Source organism: Solea solea, chromosome 1 (genome assembly GCF_958295425.1).
Source record: "Solea solea chromosome 1, fSolSol10.1, whole genome shotgun sequence".
Classification (NCBI taxonomy): domain Eukaryota; kingdom Metazoa; phylum Chordata; class Actinopteri; order Pleuronectiformes; family Soleidae; genus Solea; species Solea solea.
This window is the reverse complement of record NC_081134.1, coordinates 37,403,036-37,420,238: the sequence shown is the minus strand read 5'-3', so window position 1 is coordinate 37,420,238 and position 17,203 is coordinate 37,403,036. Positions and strand designations below refer to the sequence as shown.

General features: G+C 40.7%; 1 protein-coding gene across 1 annotated transcript in view; it reads left to right on the top strand.

The window, feature by feature from the left end:
- Window positions 1-169: 169 nt before the first annotated feature.
- The window catches only part of LOC131458727 (protein disulfide-isomerase TMX3-like), a 38,975-nt gene continuing 21,941 nt past the window's right edge, over window positions 170-17,203 (top strand). The window contains exons 1-10 of the mRNA XM_058627950.1: window positions 170-409; window positions 685-742; window positions 2,300-2,339; window positions 2,988-3,111; window positions 4,087-4,132; window positions 7,513-7,593; window positions 8,048-8,147; window positions 8,381-8,458; window positions 8,650-8,716; window positions 14,913-15,011. Coding sequence (XP_058483933.1) covers window positions 376-409; window positions 685-742; window positions 2,300-2,339; window positions 2,988-3,111; window positions 4,087-4,132; window positions 7,513-7,593; window positions 8,048-8,147; window positions 8,381-8,458; window positions 8,650-8,716; window positions 14,913-15,011 — 727 coding nt within the window. The 5' untranslated portion in view covers window positions 170-375. The remainder of the gene's footprint in view (window positions 410-684; window positions 743-2,299; window positions 2,340-2,987; window positions 3,112-4,086; window positions 4,133-7,512; window positions 7,594-8,047; window positions 8,148-8,380; window positions 8,459-8,649; window positions 8,717-14,912; window positions 15,012-17,203) is intronic.

The window sequence follows — 17,203 nt, the reverse complement described above, 5'->3', positions numbered from 1 at the left end:
TGTTTGTGCAGTTAGCACAATAAACGTATTGTCGGGGGAAATTGAATCGTGTGCTATCGTCTTTGCCATGTAGTTATCAGATCTCAACCATTTCTTTGAATGGAGAGAGAGCAGACAACGCATTTCTTTTCTTTTCTCACATTTTAATGAAACATCACACGCACACGTGGGTGGATATTGTAGGAATTGAAATTGTGAGATGGGTGAAGGTCGTGGGAGCTGTTTACTTTACTGTTGTGGTCCTGACCGGACCAATATGGCGGCGACATCGACGTACAATCCGGGGCCATTGGCGCTTGAAGCGTAACATCGCGCATGCGCATAAATACCTGATCTATCTGCTGAATTTCCTGCTTGCTGTTTCCTCTCGAAGCGATGGCAGGAGTGAGAGCTTCCCTGGTTTGTGGAGGTATGTTTATGTTCTTTTTTCACTACACGTTGACCAGTTTCAACCCCGTTCTTCTCTATGTTTATACGGCATCTATTAAAAAATAAAATGAAAGCTGCTGTTGGAAGTACGGGGTAGACATATGCTCAGTTAGCCGGGGCCACAGCTTTAGCAACAGCAGCAGGATGCTTCAGTCATGAGGTTTCAGGCTGGAAAATAGACAGCAAAAGCTGCTTTTTTTTACATGAACACCAGTATGACCTCTGACTGATTCCGTGTCTCTTTTAATGTTACAGTTATAGCGGCGTTCCTCAGTTCAGCAGTGCTTGCATTTGTTGAGGATCTAGATGACACGTAAGTGATGCACTCCTGAATGAATTTGTGCCTCATAATTATGTGTTTCAACCTTAATGCTTTTCAAGGTTTCGCTCGGTGGTTACTTCCTTCCCTTATAATCATGCTGCTGTTTTGTGGTTCCTGTGATTATTAGTAATGACACGTTCATTGAAAGGGCACATATAACAAATTATACTCAAAATTCCTAACCTAAATGAACATTTACTAAACAACACGTATGGTCAGTAATCTCTGTGATCTGCAATCAAGAAATACATTTAGCCTTGTCTTTTGGGTGAAAAGAATAAAGCATTAGTGGATCTGGCAGCAAGTATATAAAGAACAGATATGTGTACATTTACAATAATAAGGAACTAGTATACTATACCTAATATAAGTATTAGTTTTGACAGGAAAGACAGTAAAATGCATTAATTGGACAAACTGACCCCCAGTGTTGGGCTATTACACACTCATTTGGCTGTTTATAAGCCATATCTTATCTAAACTAATGACTTGCTGCCATAAATGTTGAATTTATTGAGATTTTAAAAGGTTCAGAGAGGTGCTGATTAAACTTCATGTACACATTTTTGGAAGGCTGCAGTTTGTGGTGTGATATGTAATGACACTGTTCTACAAAAATGACAATACAGTTATGTAACCCTCAGAGACCTTGACAACTAAGGTTTATATTACATTATTGTCGTGTTACAACTGAGGCTTTAACAAGTAAAGCAGCATTTTCATGCACAGCTGGTTAATAAGAGCTTATTTACCTACTTCACAGACTGCACTAACTGTCATTATATTTATGACACTGCATTTTTTGTTTATGTACAATGTTAAGCCGCAAAAGCTTTAGAAGAGATTTTGTGCAGACAAAACGAGTACATTCAGTCTCGTGCAAATATGCCTGAACTGTAAATTCCATTTAATTACATTAAAATTGCACTGAAGCACAGCATTTGAGTAAATTTAGCACTTTTAAAGAAGGAAGAAATATAGTAATTTATCTCCGGTTCCAGTCACACTGTGACCTTTAATTACATGCCTGTGATGGGGGGTTCTCTGGAGGTTAGATCTCCTGTGTGTATTTGTGTTTGTGGGAACTTCTAATTGTGTCTCTTTATTTTTTTTTTTTAAACCAATGTCTAATGAGCGGCAACTGCTTTGATAATCAAAGGACCAAATTTGTCCTCCGTCTAAGTCCACTTTCTTCTCAAAACAGATGAGGTTTTCGCTTCACTGTGCAGAGTTTGACAATGCAAGACCTTTATTTATAGTCATCTACTCTGGTTCTGAGTTTATGGAACAAAATGAGAGAGAGTGCTTTTAGAAAAGCAGTGCTTTATGTCAATAATAATTTGCAAATCGCATCGAGCAAACAAAGTAGAACTGGATTTTAACAGACAAAACAAATAAATAAAATAAAAGGCAACATAAAATGGAATGTTGACAACAAAAATTGCAGACCTTATCATTTTTAGTGATTTATATCCATATAGCCGTAAAACTAGCAAGCATCTTCACTAAACGATGAATGTTATTTTTTTTTTTCCCCTCTTCTGACAGATTTAAAGAGACTAGAGTGAACGACATCTGGCTGGTTGATGTAAGTCTGACACAGACATGGGCATAAAAGTCTGTGTTTGTTCATCTGTGCATCAATGCACCGCCGCCGTGATCATCATCATCATCCCTTGCGGAAGTGTAGGAAGGCCGGGGCTGGAGGGCGTGTGCAGACTGTGCTCTGTATTTGCGATTAGTGAATGAGAAGTCATGCATGCCAGACAAAGCCAGGGGTCTCGGATGGGTTTATAACAAAGGGGAGTCTGGGTCTTTATAAGCAAATCTTGCTCGCTGCTTGCACTGCTGGTTAGGATTTGCTGGAATGGACCTCTGACGTGTGGGGAGTTTTAATGTATTGACACAGTTTAACACAATTGTTAGATGTTTACAGTTCTCATCCATACCTTAACTGTAACTGAATATCTTTAAAGCTGTAATAATGCACCAGTAAAGGCCTGATGTCATTTAAACCATTCCAGAATATACACACAGCATAACCACTGAGTTAATATACTTTTAAAAGCCGTTTTTGAGTAAAGTGCAGCTTATTATTGGTGAAAAGTTTGAAGTTTTGGATTTTTGAATATGCAAAAATACTTTATTCAGTTATGTATATGTATACGTAGTATGTGGTTCATTTATAATGTTAACAGTGTGTTGCACAAGTTCTTACAAGTGCTTTCTTCTTCAGTTCTATGCACCGTGGTGTGGTTACTGTAAAAAACTAGAGCCAGTATGGCACGATGTGGGCATGGAGCTGAAAAGTTCGGGGTCGCCAGTGCGTGTGGGAAAGATGGACGCCACTGCTTACTCCGGTCAGTACACGATACAGCACTTCTGTGTTTCCCTTTGGACTGTGTTGCTGTCGCTTCCTCATGTTTTCTCGCCACACAGATTTTTCCAACCGTAATACTTCTGCTATGATCGCCATTTACAGTAGTTAAGCTGCACTTGTATCCATCCCTAATTCCTCTTGTAAATGACCATTAATAGACACAGAAATTGAATAAAAAGCCCAGCCAACGTGACAGGCTGGCATAAAGAATGACCATTGTAAGAAAAACTGTCGCTCCTTCTTTTGTGATCAGCTCTCGATTGCTGTGCACCGTTCAACGACAGTGTTGTTAGAGAGAGGGAAGAAAAAAAAACACATAATGACATTCATTGTGCACTTAAACTGTGCAGTTGCAATAACCGCAACAGCCTTCACTTGAAAGCCTCTCTGTTTTTTATTTGACGCACCACAAACAAAGATGAATCGGTTTTGAATGTCATTTAATTCTGTCTTCTATGAAATCATGAAATGAAATTATTTCTAAACGTCTCAGTTACTGTAATACGTTTGCCACAATGCTTTTACAGTAAAAATATTGAGTGTTGAGGTAAAATAAAATCTTATTTGACTGACAGTTAAATGACCCTATTTATATTCCACTGTGCCTTTAAAGGCATAGTCCCAACTCTTTGATAATCATGCTTAATACGTTTCTGTGGAGAGTCCAATGAGACTTGTTACCGTCTCATTATTTGCTCTTTAACTACAGCAAGTTCGCTTAACTAAACTTGGCATTTGTCCTTGCCCCGATTTGAATGTATCAAGCTCAGCTAAGCTAACGCACCCCAATTTCATGTTTGCTGCAGTTACGAAAGCTGCTTCTTCAACCATCACACTTAACAATTGGCTACAGACATTTCCAAAAATTAAACGGGTTACTTCAAACAGATTTTAAAGAGCAAATGTTTGTCACTTTCTCTTTAGAGTGACATGTTTTTGTTATTCTGTGTTGCAGGAATGGCGTCAGAGTTCGGTGTCCGTGGTTACCCCACGATAAAACTGTAAGTGTTATGCGGAAACGTTTAATTTTGACATGAGGACTAGATACGTGCTCGGGAGAGTGCATACCTCTGTGAAGAGTAGCGCCTCATTTTACGGCATGTTGTAGACATTTGAGGAATGACTGGAGCCGCCCATGTTACAGTATGTGGATCTCAAGCTGAGCTGATTGTATTCACCCTCGGGCCGTGCTCCAGCCCTCCAGTAAATGAAAACATTTAAAAAAAAAAAAAAAAAAAAAAGGCAAACGTAACCTTCTGTACAGACACAATTATGTATATTATTTATTATTTATTTTACAGCCCTTGCTCCTTTGATCATGCCCAAAGAATTCCATATTAGGTTAAAAAGGCTAGCTGAATTTGTGTCAAAATTCAATATTCAATCCTTCATTTTTCCTAAATCTGCAACTACTGTTAAGGCTGTAATTTGATTGTCATATTTGTTTTAGTATCTACTTAACTACATTGTGTACAGCTATTACTTGGCTCCCTTCTCTCTGAATCCCCTCAAGTGTCGTTATTAAAGAATGTCGTCCCCCGACGTTTGGTCCGTTGAGATGAACTCAGGAGAGACTCAGGTGTTGTTGCCGTCTCTCTAATGCATAACCCGTGTTCACACTATCTGTACTTTAATATTATTAGGTTTCTCATTCATGAATGTTGTTAATGATGCATTTCTTGGGTGGTAAATAGTTTTTAAGTCCAGCTTCAGCAGTTCAAGTATTTTCGAGGTCCGTCTTGAGATTTACGCTCCAGCAAATCAAATCTGCGTGATTTCTTTTTTTTCCCGACTGCGAGATGTTCATCTTCTAACTTATTACAAATTGTCTTCTGAGTTGTGACTGACGTTGTTTTGTATAAAATAAATGCCTTTAGGTCGACGCCAGCTGCTCAGCGGTGAAGCTCCTGTTGACTTGAGAGAAATGATCGTTTTTAGACGACGCACGCACTCGGGGTTTTCTCCATACATTTGATGCAAAATCATTTATCTTCACACTGCCATAATGGGCTCCTCATTTAGTTTTCACCGCACTCATTTGGGAAACTGCCAAAGGATCACGGCAGGGTTCATAACATTGAACCAAGCAAGTGATGAAACATCCATCGAGGAACACGAGATACCTCCCCCCGGTGACAGAGGGAGACTTGATTTAGAGTTCTGTTTCCCCCTGAGTTCATTAAACCCTCTGGGCTGATGCAACCCAGGCAATCCTTAATGCATTCTACATGCATGTCGCGCGCGAGCTCGACTCGAGTACTTGTCTTAGCTGAAACTCAATTAGAGAAAGTCATTTGTTTTTGTTTTTTTCATCTAAGCTGTGACAATTTAGGTTAACTTGACCTTTACGGTGAATGAGCTTTTTTCCCTTGATAGGTTTTCTGTTTCCGACAGAACATCTTGTAAGAGACAACTTGTCCGTCCGTGCTCGGATGTCATGTAGCGGAAAGACAAGTTTGGTCTTTAATGGGCTGAAGTAGCACTGTCCCTATAGAATACTTGCATTACTACTACTCCACGAAAGTATTATTATTAAGTCTGTGCGATTTTGAATTATAGGTTTGAGAGTGCCTTTTTTATTTTCATTTTTACTGATGCGCCCACTTTCTACTTTAGTTTTTTTTTTTTAATTTGCACACACACACACCAATAAGTAATATTACATTTCTCAACCTATCCTTGTTACACATCAGTAATGAGAGTTCAAAGGGAGGCCTCAGGTTATTCCCTGGGCCACTGGCTGTCCAGCTTTTTAGTTATTTTAAGTTTATGTGAAGTCAATAATATGACAGTAAGTAAGCCATGGTATGATATTTGGTTTTACTCGGCAGTCAACATGGTTGACAGCGACTAGTGTGAGAAAAATAGAAAAAGAGAATGGCCAAAATTGTCCAAACTTCCAGTCAAGAGGACCATGAGTTGCCAGAAAGCAATTTAGAGCAACCATGTCGTAGCCCAGTCCCCCTCAATTAGTTTGTGAGTTTCTGTTCGGAAATCTTGTTTGACATTTGGATGAGAGGTTTGAGTTGGGGAACAAGAGGCAAGTTCATCTCAGCAGGTCAGGATTCATGACGTCTGCTGCCCAGTTTGATCATCTAGGGAACCAAAACTGGTTCCCTAGATGATACGACCACGAAATACATCCATTTTTTTAATACATAGTCCATGAGAGGATCATAATGAAAAACATAGAACATAGAAATGGGGAACAGGGGACAGTTGGTACCGACTAGGGCTGTTTTGAACAGATTCCTCTTCTTAAGGTTCAAAATTAACCTTAATTGTGAAATAAGTCATTGCTAATGGAACACTGTAATCACTGTTCGAATATGCACAAATGTGTTAAAAGGTGAGTTGTGTACTGTATAGATACACTACATCATTATTGCAAATGTTGATTGGCCATATGCAACCACTTAAAACATTTTTTTTTAATGAAATTATTAAGGTGATATATTGTGTGTTTTTAAAGAAAAGAAAGAATCAATCAAAATTCCAAATATATTTGAGTGTTAAAGCCTAGTTCTGACTCGACACAAGCGGGCAGTTGAGGACTGCAGTAACATCAATTGGTCTGACAGCTTTTGATTATCTGCTGCAACAAGCTAATTGTATTAGTCCACAGACCGAACCTGCCATATGCCTTTCAAGCTGCTGCTGGTGGTGTGTGGGGAATATTTTGTCCTCGTGCGTGCCCTTAATACCATTTCAGCTCTGACTTTAAATGCCAAAGCCTATGTGACTGGATCCGAATCCAGCAGAGCACCGCTGGGATGAGGTAGAATGCTGGAAATTCACATTAGGAATGTGCAGCTGACAAATGGGCTGGCATCTCCAAGGAACCATTCCTGCTCCTCGGTGAATCCATGCTATGAATAATTCCAGCTGTTGTTGGGGGGGGGAAGGAAGTGAAGTCCAATGCAGGGTTAGAGGGGTGTTGTCAAGAAACGGTCTTAGGCCATAGACTTGTTTTAGCAATGCTGTAATGACCATACGGTATAATTATTTCTCGATCACTTTATTGGCACAGAGCTGCTGGGAAAAAGGTCTATTATACCAGATTTATTTGAGCATTACATACATATTCGGCATGAGTTAAACTCGTTGACAGTTTGTGAATATGTCAGACCAACTTTCAGTCACATCAATCCAATCCAAATACCAATGATCAGAGCATTTGACAGCCATAAAAACAACAAAGCTGACGGTGCCCTGAGTCTTTTGCAGTGCTGTGCGCGTAAATATAGATGAAAGGATAATTTTAGAAGCGAGAGAAATATTAGAAAGTATTTGCCATGCATTTAATCATTCTAGCAGCGGAATAAAGAATGGTTTGCCAGCTACTCATCAGCCTTTCACTCCCGCTTTGTTTCCATCTCAGATTAAAGGGCGACCTTGCCTACAACTACAAGGGACCAAGGACAAAAGATGACATTGTGGAGTTCACAAACAGAGTGTCGGGGTAAGTCACAGTCACCGCTGTCTAAAAGAAAATAACGGGAAACTGCTAATTGAGTGGAACCTCACCTCGTTTCACGGAGACACATTATGAGAAACTTCCAAGCAAGCTTCCCGATGCACACCACATTTGTTTCGATGCTCCGTGGATTTTAGCCTGTGACGCTCACGTTTAAGCCACTGTATCCACTGAGCTTCACAGATTTTCTCCTCCTTGAGGGAAATCAGGCTAGATCCGTGACAGAGGGGCTTGATCAAAAGCTTGGCTCTGATTTCTGTCCAGGCCTGCAAGTCGTGGAATCACCACAGGGTGGTGCTAGCAGCACACAAATGAAGATCAGAATTGGTGGACTTCATACATTAGATATTACACTAGTGTGTATGATTTTGTTTAGAACTTTTATTTTTGATACCCAGTAAAAAATGAATAATAATCTCTGTGGACTTTACTCCTCCAGACCTGCCGTCCGCGCTCTTCCCAGCAAGCAGATGTTTGAGCACATGATGAAACGACACGACGTGCTTTTTGTGTACGTCGGTGCCGACTCTCCCCTGAAAGTAAGCGTCATTAACACCCAGCCATAATTCACTGCTGCTCTTTTATTACTCAGCGGCCTCCTCGGAGCATCCTCTGTGAAAATAGATCGATAGAAGCTCTGTTGTCATATTTGAGAAGAACTGTTGGTTTTGTGTAATACCTTGTAGTGAGTCTGCTCTTTAGAACTGTTAAACACGGATGGATCGAAAGCCGTTGTGTAAAATGCTCAAAGACTTATTTTTTATCGTTGCAGGAGAAATACCACGATGTCGCCTCTGAGCTCATCATCTACACTTACTTCTTCTCCGCTTCAGAGGAAGCCTTGCCGGAGGTAACACCATTCATCCTTTAATTAATATTTGACTATTGCATAGTGCATTTTTGAATTATATTAATGCTTTGTAAATGCCAGAAATGTGTGTATTTTTGGCACCATACCCTATATGTTACTGCCACACATTCAGAAAGTGAAGATGAGTCATGGCTTTTAATAATTCATATTTTGTGGTTTTCTTCCATCAGTCTCTCGCTTTACCAGAACTTCCTGCAGTCGTAGTCTTTAAGGACGGAGGCCACTTCGCCTATGATGGTGAGTAATTTGTTGTTGTGTCATCACCTGGCATTGTTTGGAGGTAGCTTTCTTCAATAAGTCTGGCATAAAAGTTCTCTTTCGAGGGCCAGCTGGTGCCGTTGCTGTCCGCTGTTCCTCTCGTCTATTCGCTCCTCTTACCCTCTTCTCAAATAAAGCCGCTGAAGCTGCAGCTGTGTTACTTTAGTTTTCTTGTCCCCGCTGCTGCTGCTCTTTCATCTTCCTCACCACACAGAGTTGTGGTGTGCCTGGCCCATCATAAAGCACCCCGGTTTCTGCCCACTATTGTGTGTGTGGCCACTACAGGGATGTTGTGGTGGTTTTGTCTTTTGGGCGGACACGCATAGCAAACCAGGGTGGACGGACCGGCCTGCGTGGGTGTGATAAACCACAGTTTATACCCAGAGGCCCAGTATGGAGCTGGTGCTGTATATAGAGTCAAACAAAAGCCAAGAATGAAATCCCAGAGGCAGCCGTCAAGTATCAGCAAAAGATCATGCGTGACATGTGAGGTTCAGCTGCTTTTTCCTTTGTTGCCTAATTTGAAGCTTCTAACTGCAGCAGTGTGAGTTCACCACATTCCTCCATGATGTCTTGTATACTGCTGCCAACGTGGGCCTGAGACTGGAGGCGAAAGCGGAAGTGAAGAGCATCGAGGCACAATGTCAACACAAACGGCCCCCAGTAGTGGCTGTTAGGAAGGTTTGATGCGCGGTGTCGCACATGTAGAAGAAAATCCATCTCCACTTCTGTGTGTGTGTTCACCGCCGTCTGTTCCACTTGACCATTATGGAAGGCGGGCTTCCTGCACCAGAACTGCAGCAGCCGAGGCTCACCAGAGTAGACGGTAATGACAAAAACTCCACACTCTGCAGAGTCCTCCAGGACCCCGATACGGAGGATGTGGTGATCGTCTAGCATTGCCATGGTGACAGCATATTAAGCTTGTCAAGAATTGAGACGGGGAGCAGCACAGCAAAATGACACATTTGTGCCCTTCTTCTTCTTCACGCACTGTATTTCTCCTTTCCCTTTCAAGCGTCTAGAAAGTAAAGCACTTGAGGGTTTGTAGACAAAAAACAAGGCTCCTACCGTCAAAGATGGGTTAAGAAATTTCAGAGAAGGTAGTCATCTTTTCTTGCAATCCGTGGTCTTCATCAGGCTGCTGTCCAGCTGTGTCTAGAGAACTGGACTCCGTGAGAATCCACTGACTGGATGTTGGATTAGGAGGTAAATAAGGCTCTGGCACATGATGCCTTTTTATGATTCATGCTCACTTTGCATGATGTGTTTTTGAGAAACTTTGTTATTGAATGTTAGCTGGCTGGACCGCTGAGACACATTTGCATGGGCATGTGGTGACACAGTATTACGACACAGGTGTTTATCTACATCTATATGACTGTACATACATAAAACGTCTATTTATCTAGCAGCACCTGAGGCTGACGGTTCCCAAAATAAACCACTGCCCCCACTGCTATCTTTTTCTGTATTTGTAAAGAAACAGACGCAACATAGTCGCATATTTCACTTAATATAGATATATATCTAGTGCTTATACATATACATATACATACATTATTCGTAATGGTCAGGTGTTGCTCTGCCTTCAAAGCCACTGATCAAAGATACACTGTCCAAATAAATCCTCTCGCTTTGTGTAGAATGATATTTGACATATTGTTGTTCTGCTTTGATTGCTTTAGCTCACATCACAAACAGCAGCATTCCTTCTGAAGAGTGCTGCTGAAGAGTAGTGCAGCACAGAGTCTCATACATATTTAATTCTTAAATCCTCAGTTTCATACTGCTACACAGGTTCGCTCTGTTTCAGAGCTCGGATCTTTTGATCACGGCGTGTCTTCAGTGAAAGCTACTAGCCCACATGTTAGCGCCATAACAAAACAGGAAAATCATTAGGATGAATGTCAGAGTACACAACATGCTACATGCAAATGCTTTACTCGCCTACGCGTTTTTCTTTTTAAAATTGTTTGTGGGTTTTTTTTTTCCTTCTAAGGCTTTGTGTTTCAGTGGTTTGGTGCCACTCCTTGTATGGATAGTTGCTGTACAGCTGTGAGACAGCAAACTACTTTGCATTTGTGAACTGGGAGCTCAGGCCAATAAACAGTCCATGATTGTGATGACAGGATGGCTTCGCACCTAAAAAGGTGTTGACAACGTGTGACGGCACAATATGTTCATATTTCTGAATCGGGGGAAGATCATGAGGAATTAAAAAGGTGAAAGAATTGGTCACAAGTGTCGACCATATGTATGTGTATATATATCCTTCCACTGTGTAATACTGGTAAATTGGTCTATTATCTCCATGTCATGCCAAACACTCAGACTGCATGACACTGACGTGGACGCTTATCTCACCACTCGTAACATTTAAGGTTTTATACACAAAACTAAAAGAAAACATCTTAGAGCAACTGTTCTGACCAGGCCTAGGGTAAAACCTGATTGCAACATGAATAAAGAGATTCCCTCTTCCTAACTCCCAAGAAACCACCAGCAACAAACTAAAACAAATCATTTTAAAGCTTTATTTAAAAAACAAGCCCACAAATGTCTGCTGGCAGCCTGGCTGTTGAGTGGTTTGATGAAGTCCACTGCAACTGGGATGATCAGGCCTCTTAAACTGGTATCTGCTGTGCAGGACCAATCAGCTCCCAGGATCCACCCACACTCAAACAAGCACACCTGCAACCCATCTCACACTCGCATGCAGACATAAGGAAAAGCTAACCCTAACTTATTTATTGTGACTAAATAAGATTAAATAATCTGAATTAAATTTGGAAAGAGCCACCCAACCTATCAGGACAAAGCCAAGCCTAGCTTGTCTTCAGTGGCTTGCCGAGCTTGAGGCAACTTTGAACGCTGAACTCAGTGCATCACTGAAGACCAGGCGTAGTCAACAGCAACACTCTGAAGCGTGCCCCCACTCAGGATTACCACCAAAAATAAGGAAGGCAAAATAATAAAGGTTACGACACCTGCCCGGCAGCTAAATTGGGTGCTCAAAATATAACTAGAAACTAACACAGTCAAATAAAACGCCCCTCCAGACAAGCCCCCAATTGTTACAACCAGGCCTAGGAGAAAATCTGATTGCAACAAGACTAAGGAGACTCCCTCTTCCCAACTACCAAAAGAAAGCATCAGCAACAAACAAACACAACCATTTTAAAGGATTATTTAAACACAAGCACACAAATGCCTGTTCAGTGTGAGTGGTTCGAGAAAGTGCACTGCAACTGGGATGATCGGGCCTCTTAAACTGGTACCTCCTGTGCAGGACCAATCAGCTCCCAGGATCTCACACACATGTCATTCACTCAAAGAAGCACACCTGCAACCCATCTCACACTCACATGCAGACACACAAGGAAAAAGCAACTAAGTACATTCTTCTGACTTGGAGAAGAAACATAATCCCAACTAAGACATAGTAGCACAGTTTTTCTTGCATGCTACTAGGGCTGAAATAATAATAGTTATTATTGTCTGGATTCATTTATTAGTTTGGTCAGAAACTGTCGAAAAATGTTTTATATGGAGCAAAGAAACCAGAAAATAATAACTTTTAAGAAGCTGTGAAATCACAGCGCTTGTTTTCGTCATATGTACAGTCTTTCATGTCTTCTCTTGAAAAGTATATTTCCTTTGTCTTTATTGTGCAGGATTAGGATTTGGAGGTTGTTTGTCATTTAGGTCAATCTGTCCTTTTGTATATGCTTATATTTATGAGCTGATGATATTGTGCAGTCTCCTTTTCTGTGTTTTCTTCTGGAAAACCAATACAAAGTTAGTTTTGAATAACAGTTGTGTGCAAAAAGTTGAGAGTAGAGATTCAGAGATTCTACCTAAACGCATTATTCTGTCTTTACGGGTGAATTGAATTGTTGTATGGAGACGCGACACCAAACGTGTTATTTATAGTTGCTCCGTGAGACTGTGTACACAGGCCCAATGGTGCTGCATGCTCACAGTGAATATACTACCATGTTTATATTCTGCATATTAACCACATGGATGAATTAAGAAGAACAGAATGCTATGTTCAAAGATGAATCATCTGGAAATCCTGAGGGACCAGAACGCTTTCGATCCAGTCATTTATCAAATGAATATGTTTCTTTTTCCATTGCATCATGTAGCGAGTTCTGTGAGCGAGGAGCTGCACATTTTTTCCAGAAAACCTCACGGTGTTCCGTTCAGCGTCTCTTACTGTAACTCTTCACAAAGCACGTTTACTTTTTATGGTTTTCTTCCGTTGCTTTAGTCATTGAAGTGACAAGAGATCGTGTCACACTCTCCGTTTTACGGCCCGCACAAAAGACAATGAGTTCAGGAGAATCCGCTTAAGTTTGTTATCCACACAGAACGAGCGTTTTAGGGAACGTCTCAAAACGTCCTCCTTTCTCACCTCTCTCTTGTTTACTTTCCTCTGGCTCGCCCTGGCTTTTTTCCATTCTGTCTCTGTTTTCTGTGGTTGTATACATTGTAATGTAATGCTTATTCAAATAAAGCTGCTTTATGCACATGCTCAACGTTCCATCGTTTACACAAACTTTAAGAACGCAAAGGAAAAATATTGTATAGTTCTGTTTCTGTGTGGGAAAAGACCTCAAATACATCAATCTCGTCATCCTCTGCATGCCACCTCCTTTCAGTTATTGTTCATGATTATAGCCTGTCCTTTTTATCTATGTTTCTCTCTATTTTTGCCCTCTTTGCATTGTCTTGGAGGTCCTCTGTGCCATTAACCTTCATCCTCACGATGTGTCAGAGCTCCCTCCTCCTTCTGCTCAAAACTCTCGACACTAGATCATCCACACTCCACCCATTGTCTGTTTGTACTCCCTCCTCTCCCTGCCCGCCCTCATTTTTCTCTCATCTCTCCTGCTGTGTGAACTCTGGGCTGACAGGCTCCTGTAGGGCTGCACGGCGCCCAGGAAGAGAGCAGCTCTAATTTGTTTCAAGGTGAAGCAGGCACAGTCGGTGTGGAGGTTCATCAGGCTGCACAATCCCAGTATGAGGCCTTCCTCTCTCTCTCTCTCTCTTCTGCAAGAAACGTGTCAAGCAGCTGCATGCTGTCTATAAAACCACAACATCTGTGGAAAGAATGCTCTGGAATGTCTACCAGATTTACTGACTCAGCAGCCCCGCCAGCCACAGTAGCCGCCACACAGAGACTGTGTTGCATTAAGGTCATTTGGATTTGAATGCAACCGTAAGCTACGACCTTGGGGTTTTGAAAGTGTGCTCCAGGTTCTACGCTGTCATGTTTGGCATTGCGCTCGCGGCTCCTGCGGATCCCCGCAGCTTAAGAACCATGTAAAAGTCATCATTGTTCATGTAATTACTGTAATGGCAGCAGAAAGGTCACGATAACTTATTAGCATGTCATAATGAGGTCCCGACTACATTTGACATCAATTATGAGCATCCTGTAGCCTCTCTCAGGCGGAGAAAACACTTTTTGTATAAGCAGCTTTCGCTACACCCTATTTACACCCTCCAGGGACGGACTCTGGTTCCCGTTAGCATTTAGCCTCCAGATGTTAGGGGATCAACAGCATGTGCTTCATATTCAGGAAACAATTTGTTATTTTACTTTGCTTTATTTATTTATTTTGCAGGTAATGATTTTATTTTTTTTGCCCTCATGATGCATCTGTTGAGTTATGCATTCGCTCCAAATGGGCTCCAAAAACAAATCGACCAAAATGGGCCTTGCGTGTGTGTGTGTGTGTGGACAGTAATTTACAAACCAAATGTGTTTTGATTTTTTTTCTCCTCTTTTATTTTTTGAAGGAGAAGGAGGAGGAGGCGGCATAATTGTCCCATCTATTGTGAATGAAAATTACTGTTTTTAACGTCTTTGACAACCGGCTATTTGATAAATAACCTCTCTGGCTCTTTAATCTGGAGGCGGCCTTCAAAATAATTTCTGATTGTTGTTTAGCTGACTTCTGTCAATGGACGCTCAGCTTGTGCCCTGCTCTTTATTCTCGAGAGAGCATACAGGTGGTAAACACTGTGATCTTACAGTGCTGCCGTCAATACGCTGTTGTGCTTTGCATTCAATAGAGAAAGGTTGTGTGCTGAATGTTGATTGGCTGTTTTGTGCTTCTCCCCCCTGAAAGAAGATTCTCTCTCTGTGTGTGTGTTGCAGAGTATGGGGATGGTAGTTTGTCATCATGGGTGAACAAGGAGCGTTTCCAAGGCTACCTGCAGATCGATGGCTTTACGTTGTACGAGCTCGGAGAAACAGGTGGCGTATGCATCAAATTTATCAAGTTTTTTTTCTTTCTTTTCTGCCAAGTTACACATCCATTTTTGGTCTAAGTGTGATTCTAATAATCAACCCCTAAGTGCATGACGTGGTACATACACGCAAATAAACAGCTTGCTATGACACTTTGGCGCAGATTCATTTTAGGTCAGCAACATTATTCATCATTTCTTTGAATACATTTCCTAAAATAGTGACAAGAGTTCGCCATTCAAAAATGCCTCCTTTATCCTCAGTATTTGTTTTGATGCTCTGATTTCCCTCACTATTTTATTGAATAGATTTAGCACTTTAGGGTTGTCCTCTGTACTGTAGCTCTAGTCTTTTTCCCGTGTTGTAAGCTACTTTGGATAAAAGTGTCTGCCAAAAGAGCGCATATGTAAATGTAATGGCGTGGTCAGAGCTGTAAGAGAAAACAGTTTTAATTACATCCACAAAGACCGTGTTACACAACTTGTTCAGAGGTACATTTACTTCTCCTCCCACAGGAAATGTAGGCTCAGTGCTGAAATACAAACTGTCTCTTAAACAGCAGTAAATTGATGCTCTGTGCAGAGAAAGCTGAGCTTTCTAATGTTAGATACAGTGTTTTACCTCTTTATGTGCAGTTCATTGAGATCAATGATGCTCCATGGTTGGATATTGCTGACATTTGTTGCTGCTTACATTTAGTTTATTTTTTACCAATTTAAGCCAAATTTGCAGCGCAGTACGGGTCGTTCTGCATACTAATGAGTCTCTAAAGCATCTTAATTGAGTCTGACTGATTAATGACGACATAGTTTGTGGCTTCACTCTGTTGAATTAACTCAGAAGAGATTCAATTAAAGTGTATTTGTGAAAACAGTGCATGCCTTGTCTCTACAGGCATTTCATTCGAGTATCAGATTTCATACCCTTGGGGACATTTATGCCGTAAAAACCCCATCTTACACATTGTTAAGTCACACTGACACAAAACTTGATACCATCTCTAAAAGCAAGAAGTAATGGAGGAGGCATTTCAACCAAAGTAGAGCAATTTTGTCTTTTTTGATGTTGACATTCTGTTCTACAGATAAAGCCTGATGTGAACAATATGAAAAAAAACCTTAAAGAGAAACTACATTACCCTTAACAATTGAGCCTAAAGTGTTGCTCAATTACACAGTGAATTTCACAGCCACACCAAAAATGAATGCAAAAACTGTGAAAGTCACTCTCTTTGACTTTGACCCACATACATCAAACTGCACCACATGGATTTAGACACATAAATGAATAATCAATAGAAAAAACATTGGCGGTATAAACAACATAGTCCCCAAACCGATGGATTTAGAAAATGAGTCCACTTTATATGATTTCAGATTTTAGCTAATGTGCTGTGTGATAAGCAGAACAATAAGGATAAAGGATAAACTAAAGGGGAAATAGTAGAATAATCAAACCAATTAAGATAATAGACAAATGGAATATTTAAAAGATATTAAAGCATTTTGAAAGAAATGTGTTTTCAGACAAGATTCTTAAGGTTATTGCATGTTATTGACTTGATGTGACAGTTGACAAATTTACTGTTTCGGGACATTAGACTAGATGATAACAGGCAAATACTTTAGAAGTATACTTTGTGGTCAGACCATAAAGTGCTTTCAAATGTATCTAATAAACCTGTCAATATAGATAGGACATAACGTGGGGGAGGTAGAATGAACTATTTTCTTGGTTTTTATACTACAGTGCAGTATGTATGAAATAACTCAGTCATAACCTCATTTGGAGCATAACCTCAAGTGAGAGCAATAAAGAAAAATAAATGGTCCCAAAATGGAGCCCTGGGGCACACCGGGGTAAAAAAAAGTGGCTTGGTTTGTTAAGTTGAAGATGTTTCACTTGATACTTTTGTTAGGCTGTCCCAGTACAGTGCAGATAAGTTTAGTAAAATGAACTGAACAAGAATCACAGTCGGCACATATTCATAGATGATTGGCCACTCAGTGTTGGTATTTCTCTGATCCCGTGGACATTATTAAACCACATTCATGGATCAGTTTCCTTTATGAATAGTTGAATGTTGGTAAATGGTCTGTCAGGGATACCACCAGAGATGAGTGACCACTTTATGACTGTGTGCAGCCAGCAGGTGATATCCTCTATAATGTCTTTAAGTTCATTATAAGAGATGGATG